Raw genomic sequence first — 24,816 nt, 5'->3', positions numbered from 1 at the left:
TCTTATTTTTATTGGTATTGTTAAAGCTATTTCCAATATATTTTAAATTGTTGGTATGTCAACAAATGTCTCCACAAGCTATAATATTTTTAATTGAGAAAGTTTTCTCTTTATAGGTATTGAGGTATCCAGTAAGCATAGAGCTAGTTCTTTGAAATAGAGGAAAGTTTCAATTTGATCTTCTGTCATAAAACAATGTGTAAATATTTCAGCTTAAGTATTTTCACAGATATTAAATCTTTACTTCTTTTTGGACACCTTTATTTGATAAAAATTTTTCACAATATAAAACTTACGAAATTGTCTTAGATTATGTTTTTTTGAAATATTTCAATTTTGGTTGTGTATGAAAAACAGTGCTTCAGATACAAACTTTCCTAAGTCTGAATGACAATGAGCAGCAAAAGCAGAAACTAGTACTGATATACTAAAATTTATATATTTATTTTCAAATCAGCATTTCTTTGTCATACATAAAGAAAAGGTTATTCAATTATTTTGCTATACATAAAAATATTTGTAAATTTTAATGATAGTTTTATTTTGATAGAATTATTTGGTTGAAGTTATGAATCATATGTATTCCACAACCAATTCAAATTGTATTATCTTTTTCTAATTTAATAAGAGCTTTGTTTTTGTCATGAAGTTGTATGTCACCCAAATTTATATTTGTACTATTATCACAAAACAGTTTATCCTTAATACTATAATTTTAATATATGTTTTTTGTCTCATTTTTAAAAATATTTAAAAGATAATTGTTTGCTTAAAAGTTTAAAAAAAAAGTTATATGCTGTTAACATAAATAGAAGTAAGATTTGTGAAAACAATTTTCCAAAGTAAAGAAGTACATTATTGTAAGGTTCTTACATTATATGTGAGGTTGTGTAATAGAATTTGATAGTAGATTTTGATTAAAAAATGTATGTTATTAATATTAGAGCAAGTACACCCCCACCTCCAAAATGTTTAACTAATAATTAAATAGAGGGGGAAAATGATGGTGGAATGCACAGATGGGTCCAATAAAAACTGATTATCAATATGGTTTTAATTAGTAGATTAAAAAATAAGTAGACAAATATCAATAATAATATAGAACACTTCAGGCATAGTGTTATCAACCAAGTGTATCTCATTGGTATTTAATTCCAAATAATGGCAAGTGTACATTCTTATCTTTTCAAATGCACATGGTCCTCTGTGACCCATGGACTGTAGCCCACCAGGCTCCTCTGTCCATGGGGATTCTCCAGGCAAGAACACAGAAGTGAGTTGCCATGTCCTCCACGTGATCTTTCCAATCTCGGAAAGATCTGTGGTCCAGATCTCCTGAACTACAGGCAACTCTTTAATATCTGAGCCACCAGGGAAGCCCAAGAATACTGGAGTGGGTAGCCCATCCCTTCTCCAGGGGATCTTCTCGACACAGGAATCAAATTAGGATCTCCTGCATTGCAGGTGGATACTTTACCAGCTGAGCTACCAGGGAAGCCCAGAAACACATATGCTGGACCATTAAAAAAAAAAAAAAAAAAAGTCTAAGTAAATTTAAAATTGTTATTTGGGACGTTCTTCTGCTAAGGAAGCTGGCATGTTAACACTTTCCACACATGTAGAAGAGAATTTAGAACTAAGTGACAAAATTAGTTCAGTAGAGTTTTCATTTGTTCTAGGTGAAAAATCATGTTTTTTTTTTTTTAAACAGATTTATGTCTTATAGTTTTCACATGGTTAATGATATCACTATGATCCCCATATATGTTAACATATATTGTGTGCCAGGTGCATTTTCAGCATTAATTTTCTTTTAGTTTTAATTGAGAAGTTATTGGGATTTTTGATGATTAGCACATTAAAATGTAAAAAGCATGATGATTAGCAGACATTTCAAACAAGTTGTACAAAATCCTTAGTATGTAGATAACAAAAGTCTAAGAACCATAGAGTTAATCCAAATAGGTATTTCAACAGCTAATCATATTAAAATTTGTAGACAATTTGTTCCTAAAAGAAAAATACCAAGGATCAGCATCTTAAAATATTAATATACTATTAGGTCTAAATCTCATGTTTTAATATCATATATATTAAATTCTCAATCAAAATATCCCATGTTTCACCTGAGGTTAACATGTTATTAGGAAAAATTGGTCTATTAATACCAATGATATCAGAGTCTCCAGGATAAATCTAAAACCAGGGAGAAATTTTATTTAGGAAACAATTCAAACAATCATTTTTTTTTTTAAGGAGACATTCAAACAAAAAGAACATGCCTATAGTAGTTAGATACTTTAAAAAAATCAACTACATTATTTAATTAATCAGGTAATATAAAATGACAGATTTTATCAGTGTATTATGACTCCCAATCACCATTTAATTATGTTTCATATTTTAGAGTATAAAATGAGCCCCACCATACCTTACAAAATGTTAATATAACACAGAAGCCAAGAAAGTTTCATTTAGTTCTGTATTCTACTAATTACTTGATTGTACATAAAAATAACCAATCCATACATAATTTACCCACTAAAATTATTTTTACCACTTACCTAAATATGTTTTATTGAGTGGGATCATGTGGGATTCCTTGCTTGTTTAAAATGTGTTTCTGGATGTACTAAGATGCTTTGATTCACAAATTATAAAAAACAATATTCTTCTAGATCCCTTCCTGCTATCCTTTTGAGCTCAATTTCAACTTTCACAATAATAAGTTTCTCTGACCTCCTTCTTAATCTCGGCTTGGGCTCTTCCTCACTGCAACCTTCAGGTGAACTTTCTTTTGTACGTCATGGGTCATGGTGTAATTAGCTTTCTTAAGAAATGAATATTCAGTTTATACTTTCTCCTTAAATGTGGAGTTTAAATAAGGCCACAACTACCATAAACATCTATTTTAAAATAATAAAATAATATTTCTATGATAAAGTAAATTATTGTTAATTTACCTCATAAAATAAATAACAAACACTTTCATGGCAAAGACATTCAGACTATAGCTTTATAGCCCATCTGTTCAACTTCTACTTCTGTGTGTATTTCAAGAATACATATTTCTCACTTATCTGGCTAGCTCATGGCCTGACAGCTTTATGTATCTTTCAAACCATAGATTATGATATAACTTGCTGTTATACAAAAGAACTGGCAAGGCAACAGCATCAAATACTTCTCCCACTATATTCCAAGGTCAGAATGGGTTAGACATTAATATCTGAGAATATTTTTATTTTGTCCTCAAGTGACCGATATGTTACTCATGAAAAGAAAGTTTAAGTTATCTGAAATCCACAAAAGACTGGAAAATAGAGATGGGTTTGCAGTATATTCATCTTGCAAAATTAATCAGGTATTATAATTACTCTGAGCATTGAGAATGTACCTCACACACTACTGCTGCTTCTGCTGCTGCTGCTGCTAAGTCGCTTCAGTCGTGTCCAAGTCTGTGCGACCCCATAGACGGCAGCCCACCAGGCTCCCCCGCCCCTGCGATTCTCCAGGCAAGAACACTGGAGTGGGTTGCCACTTCCTTCTGCAATGCGTGAAAGTGAAAAGTGAAAGTGAAGTCGCTCAGTCGTGCCCGACTGTTAGCGACCCCATGGACTGCAGCCCACCAGGCTCCTCTATCTATGGGATTTTCCAGGCAAGAGTACTGGAGTGGGGTGCCATTGCCTTCTCCGATGAGATCAAATACAAAGATACAGCTAATAAATATATCTGTTATTTTAACAGAAATATTAATAATGATACTTTGTTAAAAATGGAAAATACAGCCCAAATGGCAAACTAGTCAGGATGCCCAGAAAAGAGGCATAAATCAGAACTGTCTTGGGCAAACTAGGTTATATAGCCATTCTATACAACACACACGTAGTATCAGGGAGTTGCAGATATGAAAATGACTATTCTGTCTAGAAGTTCATCAGTAATGAAAGTATCATTTGACCTGGGCTTTGGAAAATGACTAAGAATTATGGATTTTTTTTAATGTGGACATAAACATACTAGGAACATGGAAAAAAGTTTGCAAAAGAACTGGAAATGTGAATGGCCAATGTCTTCTCAGGACAGTAGTTAGATGACTAGATGTATGCAACTGAATAGTGAGGGATGAAGCTGGCAGGTAATCTGGGTGCAAATTGCTTTAAATGTAACTCTACAATTTTAAATTTATGACTGTGTAGCCATTAAAAAATTTTAAACAGGAAGGAATGTCTGATTTATGTTTTCAAAACATTAGTCAGATGGAAATGTTGACAAAAGTCTAGCTACAGATAATGGAGTGAGTGGCTACAGCAGTGCCAGTGGTAATAATAAGGATGGGAATGAATGCAAGGGCACCATACAGTTCTTTAAGGCCAGAGACATCAACCTCTCATAATTAAGGAATCCATCTCCTTGAGAATTGTCAACAGTATAAGCTTTGGGCCTTGGCATCTTGTATTATGAGCAGGGGCAAATTCTTAACAGAGAGGTTAAAAGTTAAGGACATAGAAAATATTCTGTCAAAATCAACTATTCTGTGGGCAAATGAAAGCATGATACCTAAAGATATCCTCCCTGAGGAACTAAAGTGGGATGAGCCAAGCAGATTAAATTTAAGTAGGGGATACAGAGGCTGACTGCTGAGAACCAAGGACAGAACACAGGACAGCATGAGGTGGCGATGTCAGACTTAAGTAACTCTGATTAAGCAAAAGCACCTTGTAGATTGTAATACCAAGTGGCAAAGTGACAGACTACAAAGAATGCATAGATTGTGAAATAGAAGGCATGAGGCTGCTGATAGAGGCTTGACAATGATTATGAAGTTGGTATGGGACCTAGATTTCAGTTACACTTACTTTGTACCAAGTTTACTGAAATACATTTTGTTGGTTGTATTTTGTTGCTTAAGGTTATTTTGCTACTATTGGCTGTCTCATTCCTTCTTAATTTATTATTTGACAGCTATTCACTCAAAAGGGGAACAGGCATTGTGGTGGTGATGGAGAGTGGAAAGAGAATAGAATGCATACCTGACTCGATTAAAATAATGATACAAACTGACTTGGATAGTATTGTTCTAGTTTACAGCTATTGTTCAGCTTAATTTTTAACAGTGTCCCTGTTACTCTCAAAAATCATCTTAGATATGAACAATAAACTACAAGATCACCCTGAATAAAATATTTGTTCTTTACAGACATTTAGAGAGGCAAAGTTCACATAATTAAAACATCTTTGGAACAGTGAATAGATAACCCATGTTCTCTCATCTTTACTTGGGAAAAAAACTATAGCAAGTGTCTAGAGGATGGGCTGGAATGTATTTAATATAGGGAAGTCAGATAAAGCTTTAAAAAATTGATGGTTTTATAAACATTTTTAAATGTTTTATGCAGAGGTCAGAAAACATTTTATAATAGAGTTATTGGTGCCAAGTCTGAAAGAAAGTGCAAGATTTATGAAAAAAGAGCAGGAAAACATTTAAAGTAAAAGAAACTTTAAGGACAGAAAACAGTACAGGGTGTGTGTGTGTGTGTGTGTGTGTGTGTGTGTGTGTGTTGTGTATGTAACTAAGATGATTTCCTGGGTTAAAGGAAAGACACACTTGAGAAACAGTTGGAGATAAATATGCTTAATATCTGGTCCTTTAATAGACTCTCCTAGACTAAACAAACAAATAAATGGGTAACATGAGACAGATTTATTTGAGGAAAAGGAGAAATTCCTGTAAACCACTGAAGTGGCAAATTCTGACCTACAAGCCAAATTTGACCTACTTAAGTGATTTACTGGACTACAGTACCTTAATGATCTCTTCAAGATTAGTTGCTTTCTTTGAAAATTAGAGGACTTTACATAAAACATATTTCAATCTCCACTTTAAAATGAGTCTTTCTTCCTATAGGAGGAAATGAGGATAGCCAGAGGGGGACAATGTCCCTTTTAAATGGGAATGTACATCAGTTCAGTTCAGTTCAGTTCAGTCACTCAGTCGTGTCCGACTCTTTGCAACTGCATGAATCACAGCACGCAAGGCCTCCGTCCATCACCATCTCCCAGAGTCCACCCAAACCCAAGTCCATTGAGTCGGTGATGCCACCCAGCCATCTCATCCTCTGTCGTCCCCTTCTCCTCCTGCCCCCAATCCCTCCAAGCATCAGAGTCTTTTCCAATGAGTCAACTCTTCACATGAGGTAGCCAAAGTACTGGAGTTTCAGCTTTAGCATCATTCCTTCCAAAGAAACCCCAGGGCTGATCTCCTTCAGAATGGACTGGTTGGATCTCCTTGCAGTCCAAGGGACTCTCAAGAGTCTTCTCCAACACCACAGTTCAAAAGCATCAATTCTTCGGTGCTCAGCCTTCTTCACAGTCCAACTCTCACATCCATACATAACCACTGGAGAAACCAAAGTCTTGACTAGACGGACCTTTGTTGGCAAAGTAATGACTCTGCTTTTGAATATGTTATCTATCTTGGTCATAACTTTCCTTCCAAGGAGTAAGTGTCTTTTAATTTCATGGCTGCAGTCACCATCTGCAGTGATTTTGGAGCCCAAAAAAATAAAGTCTGACACTGTTTCCACTGTTTCCCCATCTATTTGCCATGAAGTGATGGGACCAGATGCCATGATCTTCATTTTCTCAATGTTGAGTTTTAGGCCAACTTTTTCACTCTCCTCTTTCACTTTCATCAAGAAGGTCTTTCCTCTTCATTTTCTGCCATAAGGGTGGTGTCATCTGCATATCTGAGGTTATTGATATTTCTCCCCGCAATCTTGATTCCAGCTTGTGCTTCTTCCAGCCCAGCGTTTCTCATGATGTATTCTGCATATAAGTTAAATAAGCAGGGTGACAATATACAGCCTTGATGTACTCCTTTTCCTACTTGGAACCAGTCTGTTGTTCCATATCCAGTTCTAACTGTTGCTTCCTGACCTGCATATAAGGTTTCTCAAGAGGCAGGTCAGGTGGTCTGGTATTCCTATCTCTTTCATCATTTTCCACAGTTTATTGTGATCCACACAGTCAAAGGCTTTGGCATAGTTAATAAAGCAGAAATATATGTTTTTCTGAAACTCTCTTGCTTTTTCCAAGATCCAGCGGATGTTGGCAATTTGATCTCTGGTTCCTCTGCCTTTTCTAAAACCAGCTTGAACATCAGGAAGTTCACGGTTCACATATTGCTGAAGCCTGGCTTGGAGAATTTTGAGCATTACTTCACTGGCATGTGAGATGACTGCAATTGTGCAGTAGTTTGAACATTCTTTGGCATCGCCTTTCTTTGGAATTGGAATGAAAACTGACCTTTTCCAGTCCTGTGGCCACTGTTGAGTTTTCCAAATTTACTGGCATATTGAGTGCAGTATTTTCAAAGCATCATCTTTCAGATTTTGAAATAGTTCAACTGGAATTCCATCACCTCCACCAGCTTTGTTCGTAGTGATGCTTTCTAAGGCCCACTTGGCTTCATATTCCAAGATGTCTGGCTCTAGGTGAGTGATCACACCATCCTGATTATCTGGGTCGTGAAGATCTTTTTTGTACAGTTCTTCTGTGTATTCTTGCCACCTCTTCTTAATATCTTCTGCTTCTGTTAGGTCCATACCATTTCTGTCCTTTATCGAGCCCATCTTTGCATGAAATGTTCCCTTGGGATCTCTAATTTTCTTGAAGAGATCTCTAGTCTTTCCCATTCTGTTGTTTTCCTCTATTTCTTTGCATTGTTTGCTGAGGAAGGCTTTCTTATCTCTCCTTGCTATTCTTTGGAACTCTTTGGGAATTCACATACCACTTTTCTTTCTTCTTTCTCACTTCTTCACTTGTATAAATCATCTGCTTTTTGGAAGTGTGACCTTAGATGTGGTTCTTGGGAGCATAATCAGAATATAAACTGATGCAATTGTAGAACTTCACTGTAACTAATAAATATGACTAAGATCTTTGTCTTTCCTCTGGAATATTAATGAGCAGTAATGCCTGCTAGGTATTTCCTAAGCACCAGGCACAGTGTTAATCTCCTTTCAGACAGAATTGGATTTGAGCCACAGTTGCAAACATCTGCTAGGGCCTGACCTTGAATAAATTAACTCACTCTCTGAACCTCAGTGAATTTTTTTTTTTTTTTAGTAAATGGGGATGACATAGTATATGTCCCTGGAGAAAGAAATGGCAATCTACTCCAGTATTCTTGCCTGGAGAATCCCAGGGATAGAGGAGCCTGGTGGGCTACAGTCCATGGGGTCACAAAGAGTTGGACACTACTGAGCACTGAGCATCAGCACAGTATATCTCATATGGGCTCTGTGAGCATTAAATGAGATCACCATACTAAAAGTACTTAACATTATTCTTAAAGGGCTTCCTGGTGGCTCCAACAGTAAAGAATCCCCCTGAAATGCAGGAGACCTGGGTTCAGTCCTTGGGTTGGGAAGATCTCTGGGAGGATGGCATGGCAACCTACTCCAGTATTCTTGCCTGGAGAATCCCCATGGACAGAGGAGCCTGGTGGGCTACAGTCCAAGGGGTCACAAAGAATCAGACACAACTGAGTAACTATGCACAGCACAATGTGATTCTTGGCACCAAGCAAGAAATCATTCATGAAAAAAAAAAAAAAAAAAAAACTTTTCACATTGGAAATCTGAACTGATGCTATTCACAATATATTAATTATCAAGGTAATTTTATTTTAGTGAATCAATTTTTAGTCTCTGGTCAATGATATATATTTTTATGCATCTTAAAAGAATATTATGAAGGCAGATTTATTAAAACTCTGGTAGGATGCATATTGTTTCTATAACTTTAATATGACCTACAGATATAATATGTATAAAAAATATATTACTAATTTCACTGACAGATGCACATTAAAATTTCCAGAAATGCATATAAAGCAGCTTGTTTCTATTAAGCAGATGCATTTGGCATTCACAAACAATAGCCTGAAGCACCTTTTCATATGATTGCATTTAGATATTTAATCACAATAACCATTTATGTGTAAAACCTTACTAATTTAAGGTAAATGAAAGGAGAGTTGTTAGTTGCCAGACTTTCATCATAAATAACTGAAATCGAACAGATATCACAGTTTGCTGACATATTGTCCCTAACTTCAAAAAAGTTAGAAAGTCAAGATATAAATATGAAGAATGCTTAATGTGTGTTGCAGAATTAGAAGTCCTTTATGCTCATTAATTATATAATCATTCTCTTATTTTTCATTCCTTTTTTTTTTTCTGTCTCAAAAGATATACTAAGGGTACAAATCTAAGACATCAACTCATCTATACTGATGTATACATCTCTTACATGAGCCTTATTTCTAACACAAAACAATTCATTTACTTCTGTTAGTTGATTATGCCAAGCAATTGTCTTTCACGAACAAAAAATATATCAAGTTAATTATATATTTGTATTGTTAGTTGTTAATCTAAAGTGATATATTTTTAGGCCAGTCATTAAATAAGTTCTTCATGCTTTATCCAAAGGATTCCAATTTTACATTTATTCATATAGTGGTAATAGTTTACTGGGCACCAACTACTTATTCAGTAGTAAGTACTGTGCACACATAATCATATTAAATTTTAATAACCTATTTATGAAATGAGTATCATTATCCCTATGTGAATTACAGAGCTCAGACTCAGGTGATGAGGTGAAGTGCCCAAAATCAGCAATTAGTAAGAAGCCAAGACTTGAATTAAGGCACACATGAAGAATACTGGTCTGCACTCTTTCCATAGATGATGTTGGGAATCTCAATAAGTTTCAAATACTAGGATTTTTAAGGCTATGCAATTAGAAGATCTCTTAGATATTTTTCTCAAAGAGATAATGTGTATTGGTAATAAGAGTAAAAATATATCAACTAAATTATTTTGAGCTCCCATTTATTTTTTTCAGCCACTCAACCAAAATCCCTTTTACGAAACAGCATATAGTTAACCACTTATCCAAAAAAAAAAAAAAGCCATCAACACTGGTAATTAGAGTGAATGAAATTTCATTGTGGTAGGATATCTTTAATATAAAAGTAGATTTAAAATATTTTGTCAAAGTTTTCTGTGAATATATAATTAAAATCTTTAACAAAAGAAAATAAAATTAGTAAAAATGTAGGGTTGCTTTTTGTAATGGCAAATACTCATTTCCTTCCTTATCTCAAAATTTTACATTTTAAAATATACTTTTATAGTAAATTCAAATTATCAGTTTGCATAATGTAATGATTTCACTTGATGAATTAACTTTATTTATTTTTTTTCTATGTATTCTTGCCACCTCTTCTTTTTTTTTAAATTTTATTTTATTTTTAAACTTTACAATATTGTATTGGTTCTGCCATACATCGAAATGAATCTGCCACAGGTATACATGTGTTCCCCATCCTGAACCCTCCTCCCTCCTCCCTCCCCATACCATCCCTCTGGGTCGTCCCAGTGCACCAGTCCCAAGCATCCAGTATCGTGCATCGAACCTGGACTGGCGACTCGTTTCATATATGATATTATACATGTTTCAATGCCATTCTCCCAAATCATCCCACCCTCTCCCTCTCCCACAGAGTCCAAAAGACTGTTCTATACATCAGTGTCTCTTTTGCTGTCTCGTATACAGGGTTATTGTTACCATCTTTCTAAATTCCATATATATACGTTAGTATACTGTATTGGTGTTTTTCTTTCTGGCTTAGATGAATTAACTTTAACACCACCTTTACTTTAAGGAGTACACTACCCTGGTGGTGCAGAGGTTAAAGGTTAAAGTGCAATGTGGGAGACCGGGTTCAATCCCTGGGTCGGGAAGATTCCCTGGAGAAGGAAATGGCAACCCCACTCCAGTATTCTTGCCTGGAGAATCCCATGGACGGAGGAGCCCGGTGGGTTACAGTCCACCGGTCACAAAGAGTCAGGCACGACTGAGCGACTTCACTTTCACTTTCATTCTACATATAAGTTAAATATGCAGGGTGACAATACACAACCTTAATACTCCTTTCTCATATTTGAACCAGATGGAGGAGCCTGGTGGGCTTCAGTCCATGGTTTATCTTAACTCCAGATGAATAAGAAGAAGAGAAATAAGAATATTTAAGATAATTAACAACACAACATTGTAAAGCAACTTTCCTCCAATTAAAAAATAAAATTAAAATTAAGATAATTAAAATTTAAAAATGAAAGTTTTTGAGTAGTAAAGTAACAGAAGGATTTAAGTAACATTTCTATATTGTTTATTTAAGAAAAAAAAAAAACAACTCACTTGAAAACTGAATTGCAAATCCAGATTTGCTGATATAAAAATCTGTGTCGAACTGAATGGTCACTACGTTGAGAGTGCTATGGATTCCTTCGGGAATCAGAGACCCACTGATTTCCTTTAAAAGCATCTCGTTTTCAGGCGGACCATCCCAAACTCGGAGTATATCATGTGATGCTTCCGTATCAAAAGCAAGAAACTGTAGGCTGTAGGAGAACCATATATCTCTGATTATTTTAAACATGGATCCAGTTTTAAATAAAGAATATAAAAGATCTTTGCTTATATTAGGTATTTCTTTTATTCTATCAAATAAAATGAATGCAAAATGTATACAAAAACTTAATGCATTTTTCTTCAACAGTATAGTTTTTTTAGAATATGATTAAATATATTATTATATCAATTCTGCAAATTATAAAAACTTTAGGTATACAGACCATCCCTGATTTATGATGATTCAATTTAGGAATTTTTGACTTTAAGATGGTACAGAAGAGATATACATTTAGTAGAAACTGTACTATGAATTTTGATCTTTTCTCAGTTGTGATACTCTCTCATGACATTGGGCAGTGCCAGGGAACTAAGTTCCCAGTCAGTCACAAGATCACAAAAACAAGCTACCAACACATTTACAACCATAATGCACTCATAAAACAGTTCTGTTTTTCATTTTCAGTATAGTATTCAATAACATTACATGAGATACTCAATACTTTATTATAAAATAGACCTCAGGTTAGATGATTTGCCCAACTGTAGACTAACGTAAACGCTCTGAGCATGTTTAGAGTAGGTGAGGGTGAGTGAGGATTTTTGGTAGATTAGTTATATGTATTTTCAGTTTATGACATTTTCGACTTATGTTCAGTTTATCAGCATGTAACCCAAGGAAAACCTACCTATACATTCTTTTCAGTGTTCATGACTTAAATGTGGCAATGACAGGTGACATTTAAGAGGAGCTCATATGTGTCACACACTGTGCAAAACGCATTACATCTATTTTCTTCCTTTAATTGTTATAATGATCCAGTGAAGCAGGAACAAGTTTGATCTCGATTTTACAAATGTGTCAAGTGGGATTCAGATTAAATAAGATTGCCCTAAGGGTGGCAGAGTCATGAATTGAACTCAAGTTATCTAATGCCATAGTATGTGTTACGGCCACTGTATCAATTTTTTAGTGTGTTTATCAGAATCAAAGATTTGCTCCACAAATGCAAAAACAGTTCACATTCAAAAAAGAAGTAAAAGGAAACCTCCTGAATGTGAAAATGGCCCCCCACCACAAAAATGCACATAAAAGAAAAAAAATGCTTCATATTAAATCTATTTTGCTTTAGTCTAGACAAAATTAATATCAAATTTTCTTGTGCCTAATCCAAAAGCTAGAAATCCAATTATATTAACAAACTCAACTCTCTTTACCTCTCTCTCTCTCTCTCTCTATCTATCTATCTCACATCCATGTTTGATATGTGAATTGTCACCGTTTTAAATCTGGGTTACAATTTAGTATCAAAAATTCTTTAATTTTTAAAAATTTCAGAATTCTGTTGAATTTACAGTGTCTTAAGTCATGAAGAATTGAAAGAGTAGAACTCTCAAGCAGCAGGAAAAATTCTCATCTTTTGTGCCCTCTTATAACTGAAAAGTTTCTAAGGGGCTATATGAACCAATGCTGTGGCCTATGAATTAGTATGTCATGCTTATCAATACTTTCCCCTCCTATTTTATAATAGATAAAAACCATGTTTTTCTTTACCAATGGTAAAAAAAAGAAAAAAAGAAAAATCTTAATACTAATTGTATATAGGGTCTGATCAGGAAATTCAGATTCTGAGTCATTTTGAAAAGATAAAATTCATTTACCTGACAATGTTTCCTGGATCTACCTCAATCATCCACATGCAACGCAGATTATTGTCATATGGAAAGGGATAACCAGGAGATAAAATTCTTCCTGATGATTCTCCTTTAAAACGACCTCCACATTCAGCTAGAAAAAATTAATTCAATTTTAAGTCACAGTTTAATCTTTATAAACATATACAAATTTCTTGAGGATATATTTTTTCACCTGAAAGAAAATAAGGATTGATTTCTCCTTTTATTGACAGTATATATGTGTATATGCTTTCTCAGATTAGGGTATTAATTAAAGCAAGAACACATTGTACAATAAAACAAGAATCTCAAGTTAGATCATATAAATGATAATATAATAAGCCAATTAGGGAATTTTAAAAGTACACACTCAAAAGCTCTGAGTTTAGGCTACAAACTTTTTAAGATGTATGGCAAAATAATCTTAATATAACAAGGGGAAACAGATGGCAAGTTGCTCACTTATAGCTGGTTGTAGGCTAACTAATTCATCATCTTACTACCTTACCTCTAAGCTTTACTGCAGGTCCCTCAGGCCTTCTAAATTTCATTGTCCTCTTATTCCCCTTTCAATCACTCTAAACTCCTTTGCTTTTAACCTCCCCAAAGTCAAAGTCGCATTTTTATTAGATTTTACTTCGGTTAAAACTTGTTCCATTTTTGATTTAAAGTGGTCTCTAATTTTTATAAAATTCACCAAATTAAAAATGTAAACATCATCATGCAATACAACAAAAATATATAGCTTTGGGGGAATTCCCTCTCTATTTTAATAATATTTAATATATTGGGAAATCTGGAATGAGTTTACATTGATAAGCAATAATCTAGAAAGAAACCTCTTGCTAGAGAAGAGAGAAATGAAGTAGTTTACTTAGTATATTACTCTACTTCTCTACATCCTAAAAACCATAAGGTGCAATAATATATTTTTGAAAGTTCTCCAAATTACTATACTACCAGAAAATAAAACTAAATCCAAGGTAGTTTACTTTTTGCTTATATATTTGAATATATTACTACATTTATTTTTCTTATTCTCTGAAGTGTTATTATCTTACTCAAATGCAGTACTGAACTAAGCATCTTGAATTTTTGTTTTGTTTTGATTATAAGAACAAAGGTCAGAGCCAAAGTTTCAGTACTTGGAAAAGACTGAATAACAACTGAATATCATGGTTAAAATTTGTAGGCTCTATTCATACAGATAAAATTGCTTCAAAGATTTTAGATGTTATATTTTAGTATAATATTAGGGTTATTTTTATGTGTCAACTTGGCCAAGTTGTAGTACCCAGTTATTTTATCAAACACTAGTCTAGGTGTTGCTATTTATAGACCTGGTTAACATCTATAATCAGCTGACTTTACCCTTGATAATGTGGGTACCCTTCATCCAATCAATTGGAAGCCCTTAACAATGAAAACTGAGTTTTCTGGAAAAGAAGATTTTCCCTCAAGACTGCATCATTAATTCCTGCCCTAGTTTCCAGCCTTTCGATCTTCCCTATGGATTAACTCTGGTACTTTGGCCACTTCATGCGAAGAGTTGACTCATTGGAAAAGACTCTGATGCTGGGAGGGATTGGGGGCAGGAGGAGAAGAGGACGACAGAGGATGAGATGGCTGGATGGCATCACTGACTCGATGGATGTGAGTCTCAGTGAACTCCGGGAGTTGGTGATGGACAGGGAGGCCTGGCGTGCTGCGATTCATGGGGTCGCAAAGAGTCGGACATGACTGAGAGACTGATCTGATCTGATCTGATGGATTTTGAACTTGTCAGTCCCCACAACTGCATGAGTTAATTCCTCAATATAAATAAATACATTTCTTGATAGATGATAGCTAAATAGATCACATATAGATCTACTGACTCTCTTTATTTGGCGAACCCTGACTGATATACACACCTATAGAGGACTAAGCAAGTTTATTTTGTATTGTAACATTAGTTTAATTTAATTTATGATAATAAATTTGTTATTTTTAAAATAAAATATATATAGTTAAGAAGTTACCATCACTTACTGTGGTTTTTCTCATTTTGTAACAAGAACTTTGTTGGACAACCTAGAATGCTGTAACTGTAATAATTCATTTTTCATCATTTTTAATGATTTATTCACTATTATTGACCTATTTCTGAGGAGAACAAATTTGATACTTCATTCTGCCAGACTTGTCCTTTTTATACAATCCATGAGGTTCTCACGGCAAGTATACTGGGGTGGTTTGCCATTCTCTCCTCCAGTGGATCCCATTTGGTCAGAACTAGCTGCTATGACCCAACCGTCTTGAGTAGCCCTACACAGCGTGGCTCATAGCTTCATTAGCCTATGCAAGGACCTTCGTCATGACAAGACACTGATCAATGAAGGGACTACTACGATGTTGTGGTCAGTTATTCTAGAGCCAGACATTCTAGAGTGTGAAGTCAAGTGGGCATTAGGAAGCACTGCTGTTAATAAATGGGGTTCCAGTAGAGCTATTCAAAACCCTAAAGGATGATACCCTTAAGGTGATGCATTCAATATGTCAGCAATTGTGGAACCAAACAGAGGCCACAGGACTGGAAAAGGTCAATTCTCATCCCAGTTCCCAAGAAGGTAGTACTAAAGAATGTGTTCTAAAGAATGTGCTAACCGTTGGACAATTGTACTCATCTACCATTCTAGTAAGGTCATACTTAATATCTTGCTTGCTAGGCTTCAGCATTATGCAAACCAGGAACTTCCAGTTGTCCAAGCTGGGTTTAGACAAGGAAGAGGAACCAGAGATCAAATTGCCAACATTCACTGTATCATAAAGAAAGCAAGGGAATTCCAGAAAAACATCTATCTTTGTCTCATTGACTACACTAAAGCCTTTGACTGTGTGGATCATAACAAACTGTGGAAAGCCCTTAAAGAGGTGGGGATACCAGACCATCTTACTTGTTTCTAGAGAAACCTGTATGCAGGTCAAGAAACAACAGTTAGAACCCTGAATAGAACAAATTGTTGGTTCAAGATTGAGAAAGGAGTACAACAGGGCTGTCTGCTGTCCCCCTATTGATTTAACCTATATGCTGAACACATCATGAGAAATGCCAGGCTAGATAAGTTACAAGCTAGAGTCAAGATAAGCAGGAAAAACATCAATAACCTCAGATATGAGGGTGATACCATTTTAACAGTAAGCTCTGGGAGATGGTGAAGGACAGGGAAGCCTCGCGTGCTGCATGCAGTCCATGGGGTGGCAAAGAGTCAGACATGACTGAGCAATTGAATAACAACATTCTAATGGCAAGAAGCAAAGAGGAACTAAAGAACCTCTTGGTGAGGGTGAAGGAGGACAGTGAAAGAGCTGGCTGAACACTAAAGATAAACAAACTAAGATCATGGCATCCAGTCCCATTACTTCATGGCAGATAGAAGGGGAAAAGGTGAAAGTAGTGACAGATTTCATCTTCTTGGACTCTAAAATCACTGCGGATGGGGACTGCAGCCATGAAATCAGAATATGATTGCTTCTCAGCAGGAAAGCTATGACAAACTTAGTGTGTTGAAAAGTGCAGACATTACTCTGATGACAAAGGTCTGTATAGTCAAGGCTATGATCTTCCTATTAGTCACGTACGGTTGTGAGAGCTGAACTGTAAAGAAGGCAGAGCACCAAAGAATTGAAGCCTTCAAACTGTGGTGCTGGAGAAGATTCCTGAAAGTGCCTTGGAGAGCAATGAGATCAAACCAGCCAATCTTAAGGGAAATCAACCCTGAATACTCATTGGAAGGACTCATGCTGAAGCTTAAGCTTCAATATTTTATTTTGGTCATCTGATTTGAACAGTTGACTCATTTGAAAAGTATCTGATGCTGGGAAAGATTGAGTGCAGTAGGTGAAGAGGGCATCAGAGGATGAGATGACTGTATTGAATCACTGATGCAATGAACACGAACTTGGGCAAAATTCGGGAGATGGCATGGGACAGAGGCCTGGCATGCTGCAGTCCAGGGGTCAAAGGGAGTTGGACATAACTGGGTGACTGAACAAAAACAAGAATCTGCCAGATTAATTTTAAGCAACTCCAAGAACTGGAGCTTTGGGAACTGTTTTTATATTGAATTTAAACATAACTCTTTCTTTCTCCATATTTCTTTGTTACAAATATTACTTGGCTATTTGATTTCAAATAAAGCAGTGTGATATGCTATAACATTGGAGTTCATATTCTGTCAGAAGTCTTATGTTTACAGATAAAATTGAAGGTGTGCAGGTTAAATACCTCTGGCTATGGTGCCTAAAAAATAATTTTTGTTTGCTCAATGTATAAGCTACAGAAACATAATTACCTAGAAACACCCATATAATTAAGAAAAAGCTTCTTATTTGACCAAGGCAAAAATATAACCATAATAGATATTTAAGGTTAATAGGAATGGATAATTATGATTTTAGCCAAGTGGTAAAGCTGTTAATTATTGACAATAAAGAACACCATCTTAAATAGAATTTAACCTTCTATTGTCATGAAAATCATCAGCATGACACATTATGTGTCCAGCTGTTTTAAGCTTTTATTCCTGATCATCTATCATTTAAAAAAAAAAAAAAGGTTACCCTTCTCATAAAGGCTTGAGCAGTGGTATTACTAAATTTTGACTTGGTAGATTCATAAAGTGCATTGATTTGTTACAAAAATAATTAAATATTCTGATCCTAGATCAAATGTTCTTCTATTTGCATGAAGTTTTCCAGAAAATGAAAATGTCTTCAGCTTGATTCAATATATAAGGAAAATATATATTTTTTAATGTATTAGTTTGTGATTTTAATTTTACTGACAACATAGCAAGCCAGTATTTTTAAGTTTATAGTTTTGTTTGAAATCCTTTTGAAATCCTTAATGAGTTTCTGAATATATGTGATATTCACAGCAAAGAATATCTTCAGAGAGAATGAATCAGTGTACATTTTTCTCATAACCAATGCCAGCAGGTTGATTGTTGGTCATATTCTAGAATCCTAAGCTTTGTCAATTTAGGTTGATTGTTATTTTACATTTATCCTCATAATCTATCCAAAATTCAGATGCCTCTGAAAGGAAAGCAGTATAATTGCATTTTGGTTGGATAAAAGAATGTTTGCTTTCTGCTCATCAATGTTTTAACAAACCAACAGAAGTCTCATGTCATCAAAAACACTGCAATTAGTTGCAAGACCTCTAATAACTAGAATTTCATTTCTTTCCTATTTGAAGTCTATCAAGTTTTGTGAATATTCCTGTGTTGACTATATCAATTAACAAACATTAAAATATATCTCAAAGTGTTCAGGTCTCCAAATTCATAAAACTGTATACATTAAACATGTGGAATTTTTTCAATATGAATTATACCTTAATAAATCATTTTAAAAAATTAAGTCAATTTTATCCATATGAGCCTGACACAGAATCAATTTGTGCCACCACAACTGCCATTAAATAAGAATCATTAAAGAAACTTGTTTGCTCCCTATTGAGGACTTTGTGTTTTGTTTAACTGTTTGTTTTTGTTTTTGTTTTTTCCTTTTGTTGTCCTAGTAATCCACCCAGCCTGGCACCTATATTCGGACCAAAAGAAAAAAAGCAGAGGTCTTTATCAACGTTTTTCTATCCACCCTCTTTCTCACACATGCCCAGTTATTTGTGAATTGATTTATGGGATGGTAGTAATAAAATTCTTCTCCAGCTATACAAAGGAGAGAAAAATGATCATTCTATAATTTCACGTAGGCAATATATCTTATATGACTAACTTTCACATGCCTTTTCGTATTGAAATTCATTTAATTATGTCATGATACATAAAATAAAGAAAACATATACACTTTCTTAGTTTTTCAAAAGGTATGTATATAAAGTCTTTGAAGTTATTGAGAGTATTTAGCTTTTTTAATCTGCCTTTATACCAGCATAAGCATTAATTTTGTATATTAATACAAATCTGGTCAATGAGATTCAGTAAATGTGTATGATTAAGAGTTTCACATATTTTGTAGCGAGTTAAATTTTATATCAAGATAGGATAAATATAATGACTTTCATATGAACTATTTTTTGCCCAAAAAGAGAAGGTACTCACTGATTATGAAAAGAACCCTCTGACTTACCACAAATTTGAGCTATGTATTCATTAACTTTTTGATTAAGGTATGAGTTGGGTGTGGACAGATGAAATAACTTGAAAAGGTACAGTATATTTTGATAACACTTCCATAGAAATATTGCATGAAAACCTAAAACAGTATCCTACCAATACAGGATGGCAGAGGATAGTCCCATGCCCTTCTCTCCCCTGTCATGCACTTCAGAAGGCTGCTTCCATGGAGAGTGTAGCCTGGATTGCATCCGTAAATGATAGTGCTACCAGCAAAATGCCCTTGGTCGCTGATTTTGTATCCAAATTGTGGAATTCCAGGATCCTCACAATGTGAAAGTTCAAAACCTATGAGAAGAATATAAATTTATTAAAGACAAAATTTAACAGGAGGATTTAAAACTGCACAAATCATCCATTTTATTGTTTTTAATATGATTACATACTTTTTCCTGTTTTATTACTTAAAATATTTAATTTTGATAGCATATAGCCACCAGAGAGAGTTTTTTTTTTTTTCCTCAAAAAACTAAAATTTGTTGTATTATTCAAATTTAGCAATGATACCCCATGGTCTCTGTGACTATATCATAACGTGTTATAGTACTAACATTCTTGCCTGCTTCAAGTGATTTGCAACTAATAGATTCTGACCAATGTAACTATTAGGATCAAATCATGAAAAGTTTAAAATTCATATGAAATATGTGAAACCACAACTGTTCAGGTAACAAATACATCCAATGCAAACATAACTTTAGATTGCTTTACTTATACAGTCTTGGAAGAAAATGAAATAGACATATTTAAAAAAACTAGCAAGAGTTAATATAACCCAGTAATCAGTCTGAAGACCTCTGAATGTTTATATTCTGCCTTCAGAATACACAATTCTCAAAATTTCTCACAAGAAAAAAAAAAGTAGTTCATAAAAATACATATTTTTGATTTCTGAAGAGTTGGGGCTTTCCACATGACTTTAGCTGGAAGCTTGTGATTGAGAAGATATGTTTATATGAGTAGTGAGATAACTCCAAAGAGATTAAGGTACCTCTGGAGGGGATCTGTGTTTACATCTTAAGGAAGAATGAGACCCAGGACTTTACAGAAATCTCTAAATTATAAAAACTGGAGACACAGGAGGTTAATCTGACTGTTGAAACCCTAAATGTACATTACTAAGGTTAGAATAAAAACAGAATTATTTCCATCCCATCTCCAAAGAGCAAAAGTTTTCCTTCCTCCTTTCAGGAGAGGAGAGAGAGATAACTCTCTCAAGCACAACAAGTCCATTTTTCCTTATTCCCTGTCCCTGGTCACGTGGTAAGTTTTTCCATCTGATTTTCATTGTGTTACCACAGAGGTAAGGACTAGGTCAAAGGGATGCTGACATACTTATTACTATTATTATATTTAATTCATCAATTCTATCACTTAAATAATAATTAATCTCTTTAGATCCAGTACACACAGTGTGCCTATTCAGAATAAAATTAATAAAGGTGAATATTAAAAATGAAACATTCATAGCACAATTTGCTCCTAAGATCCCGAAAGAACTAGAAAAGGGTACTTCAGAAGGTAAATCAAATATGACACCAGTTACAAAAATCTAAATCTTCTAGCTATAGAATTCTGTACCTAGTGTTTTATAAATTCTATAAATGTAAGTTAAATGATGGGCTTCCCTTGTGACAAAATGGCAAATAATTTGCCTGCCAGTGCGGGAGACACAGGTTTGATCCCTGAGTCAGGAAGATCTTCTGGAGAAGAAAACGACAACCCACTCCAGTATCCTTGCCTGGTAAATCCCATGGACAGAGGAGCCTGGCAAGGCCACAGTCCATGGGGTTACAAAAGAGTCAGACTTGACTTTAGCCACTAAACAGTAACAACAACAAGATAAATTATATAATGATATAATGTGACAAAGATAATTAACTGCTTGTTATTGTTCAGTCACTAAGTCATGTCCAACTCTCTGCGATCCCATGGTTTGCAGTGTGCCAGCTTTCCTTGTCCGTCATTATTTCCCAACTAGATGTTAAATTATATCAGTTATAACTTCTGATACTAGAGGACTGTGATAAAATTCTAGATAGCTTCATGGATGAGGGAAATCTATGATTTTAAGACAAATAATATAGGAGAAGAGAATGACTTTTGTGCATCTTAAATCATATGATAATCAAAAAGAGATCTCTTTTTTTGTGGGCATAGATCCTTGACCAAATTAATCTAAATTTGAACTAGAAAGCAAAAAAGCATGTATTAGCTCACTGATGACAAGTCATTAATTTGTAGTACCGACTTCCTAGTGTCAAAACAAGCATACATTTACCAGAAATGTACAGCTAAAAGTACCAAATTTATACTTTAATTTCTGTATGCTGAGGGCTACCTTAGCTCTTGGAGAACATAAGGAGCCTCCTCTTGGTCTCTTTGAAAGGTTCTTCATCTTTCCTTCCTCTGTCAACCAATAGAACTATTTCACATATCTTCATTAATTTACAATCATTTATTTTCTTTTTTTCTTATAGATTGGACTTATTTCACTTTTTTCTCTTTCCCACAAAGCCTTCACAGCACAAAATCTGGCACATAACAAATGTTCAATAATGTTCATGAATGAATGTGTTTCTCAGGGCAGTTATCTCTAAGCGACATCTGAAAAATAAGCTAAAGTAATTTTGATGAAAAACTGAAATTTATGATAGAGTTAAAAAAAAACTGCAGGAAATTCCTGTATGGATTAATCTGTGGCAACCTCATTTGGGTGGAAATATGTTAAAATAAGGCAAATACCAACAGCTTCAAACAGAGTCATACAAGAGGTCGGAGGTTGCTGAGCAAGTCAGTCTTGCAATAACAGAAGTAGAAACAGTAGAAGTAGTAACAAAATTTTAGGACATATTTTGTATGACTCTGCATAGTAAAGAGTACATTTAAAATATCTCTGCTCAAAAGTAACAAGCTTGAATTCCTTCTACCAGACATAATATTCAGTTTATTATTCAAGATTCAGCCACTTTTGAGTTTTACCACGTATCATTTATCAAAATAAAAATGGAAATCAAGCTCTCTTTTCAAGGTTTATTACCAAATTCATCCTCCTTTAATTTGAATGTTCTGTAAATGTGGTTGGCAATTGCTGGTGATGAGGTATAATGGAGACACTCTCTGCAAATTAAGATAATTTATAATACTTTGCATTGTAGATGAAAATGCACAGGGACAATAGTATGTAAGCTACAAAGCACAACACAATTTAGTCCAATTTGGTGGAATTATTGTTGCTTATTCATAAATATTCAGAAGTGCCTTATCTTTATGGAAACATTCAGCTGCCAGTCTTTTCACTGAAAAGCTCAAATACATGAAACTGACAATTAAATAAAGATGTGTATGAAAAACCACATATTCTTAAATATTCACCATTCCTTGTGAAATTTGATACTGTGATGAAATTAAAACTTCTGGAGCAAAAATGAACTGAAAATTCTCATTTATCTAAATCTTTTTGACTTGCTGAATAACTTAAACTGAGTTCTAATTTCCTTCCTGCCATCATAAAGCAGAAATCTTCTTTAAAGATTCCTAACATTTAAAAATTACTATTTGATATCTACAAGAGAAGAGAAAGATAAAATAACTTCATCATCTGGTTCTATTGATAGCTGCTTCAGATTAATAGTAATATTAGTTCAGATTACTTTTCAGATTAATATTTATACTAATTGATTCATATTCACATTAATATTGTTATTCATAAATAATGCTCAGTTCACTTCAGTCAGTTCAGTTCAGTTGCTCAGTCATGTGACTCTTTGCAACCCCATGGACTGCAGCACACCAGGCTTCCCTGTCCATCACCAATTCCCAGAGTTTACTCAAACTCATGTCCATTGCATTGGTGATACCATTCAACCATCTCATCCTCTGTCATCCCCTTCTCCTCCCACCTTCAATCTTTCCCATCATCAGGGTCTTTTCAAATGAGTCGGTTCTTTGCATCAGATGGCCAAAGTATTGGAGTTTCAGCTTCAGCATCAGTCCTTCCAAAGAATATTCAGAACTGATTTCTTTTAGGATTGACTGGTTTGATTTCCTTAAAGTCCAAGGGACTCTCAAGAGCCGTCTCCTACACCACAGTTCAAAAGCATAAATTCTTCAGTGCTCAGCTTTCTTTATAGTCCAACTCTCACATCCATACACAACTTCTGGAAGAACCATAGCTTTGACTAGACGGACTTTTGTTGGTTAAGTAATGTCTCTGCTTTATAACATGCTGTCTAGGTTGTTCATAGCTTTTTTTTTCCAAGGAGCAAGCGTCTTTTAATTTCATGGCTGCAGTCACAATCTACAGTGATTTTGGAGCCCCCCAAAATAAAGTCTGTCACTGTTTCCATTGTTTCCCAAACTATTTGCCATGAAGTAATTGGACCAGATGTCATGATCTTAGTCTAATGTTAAGTAACTTAAAACTCCATTTATGTTTGGTTCTAATTCCTTTCTAGTCTTTCTCTACTGAGAACTAGCAAATATTCTGAATTAGTATATTATTTTTACATATAATTTACATGTTTTTGTTGTTGTTTTGTCTCCAAGTCACATCCAACTCTTTGTGACCCCATGGATTGTAGTCTGCCAGGGTCCTCAGTCTATGGCATTTCCCAGGCAAGCATACTGGAGTGGCTTGCCATTGCCTTCATCTCCTGCATTGGCAGGTGGATTCTTTACCACTGCGCCACCAGGAAAGTCCAATTTATATTTTAAAACATCTGTATTTCAATGAACAATATACAGTATGGTTTGTAAGCATTTACACATTTTATAAATTATGTAATTAAAATAACATTCTTCTGAGGCTTTTTTTGTGTGTGTGTGCAGCATTGTGTTTTTACTGTTATATTTACACACACATATACTTACACATACAGTTTACTCATTTTAACTACCAGTGATATTCCATTGGATGTATACCCTAAAATTGATTTACTTGTTCTCCAGCTGGTGGGTATCTGTATTGCTATATTGCTTACATTATTCATTGTTTAAAAATGCTACACTTCCATGTCCTCATTTGAACATATGCAAGTGTTTCTATGGGTTATGTATCATGCAGGGATTCAAAGATCAATTTGAATCAGTTCTAATGAGGTGGATGAAACTGGAGCCTATTATGCAGAGTGAAGTAAGCCAGAAGAAAAAACACCAATACAGTATACTGCTGCTAAGTCGCTTCAGTTGTGTCCGACTCTGTGCAACCCCATAGATGGCAGCCCACCAGGCTCCGAGATCCCTGGGATTCTCCAGGCAAGAACACTGGAGTGGGTTTCCATTTCTTTCTCCAATGCATGAAAGTGAAAAGTAAAAGTGAAGTCGCTCAGTCGTGTCCGACTCGTTGCAACCCCATGGACTGCAGCCTACCAGGCTTCTCCGTCCATGGGATTTTCCAGGCAAGAGTACTGGAGTGGGTTGCCATTGCCTTCTGCAATACAGTATGCTGCTGCTGCTGCTGCTGCGT

At 34.9% G+C, this 24,816-nt stretch overlaps 1 protein-coding gene across 7 annotated transcripts in view; it reads right to left on the bottom strand.

Moving 5' to 3' along the window:
- CSMD3 (CUB and Sushi multiple domains 3) overlaps positions 1-24,816 on the bottom strand; it is a 1,461,887-nt gene that overhangs the window by 350,012 nt on the left and 1,087,059 nt on the right. For all 7 annotated transcript variants that reach the window (XM_070802767.1, XM_070802766.1, XM_070802772.1 and 4 more), the window contains 3 exons: positions 19,446-19,637; positions 13,153-13,279; positions 11,278-11,480 (listed from right to left, as the gene is read on the bottom strand). In XM_070802767.1, coding sequence (XP_070658868.1) covers positions 11,278-11,480; positions 13,153-13,279; positions 19,446-19,637 — 522 coding nt within the window. The remainder of the gene's footprint in view (positions 1-11,277; positions 11,481-13,152; positions 13,280-19,445; positions 19,638-24,816) is intronic.

The sequence above is a fragment of the Bos indicus genome, chromosome 14 (genome assembly GCF_029378745.1).
Source record: "Bos indicus isolate NIAB-ARS_2022 breed Sahiwal x Tharparkar chromosome 14, NIAB-ARS_B.indTharparkar_mat_pri_1.0, whole genome shotgun sequence".
Classification (NCBI taxonomy): Eukaryota; Metazoa; Chordata; class Mammalia; order Artiodactyla; family Bovidae; genus Bos; species Bos indicus.
This window is presented reverse-complemented; position numbering and strand designations above follow the sequence as displayed.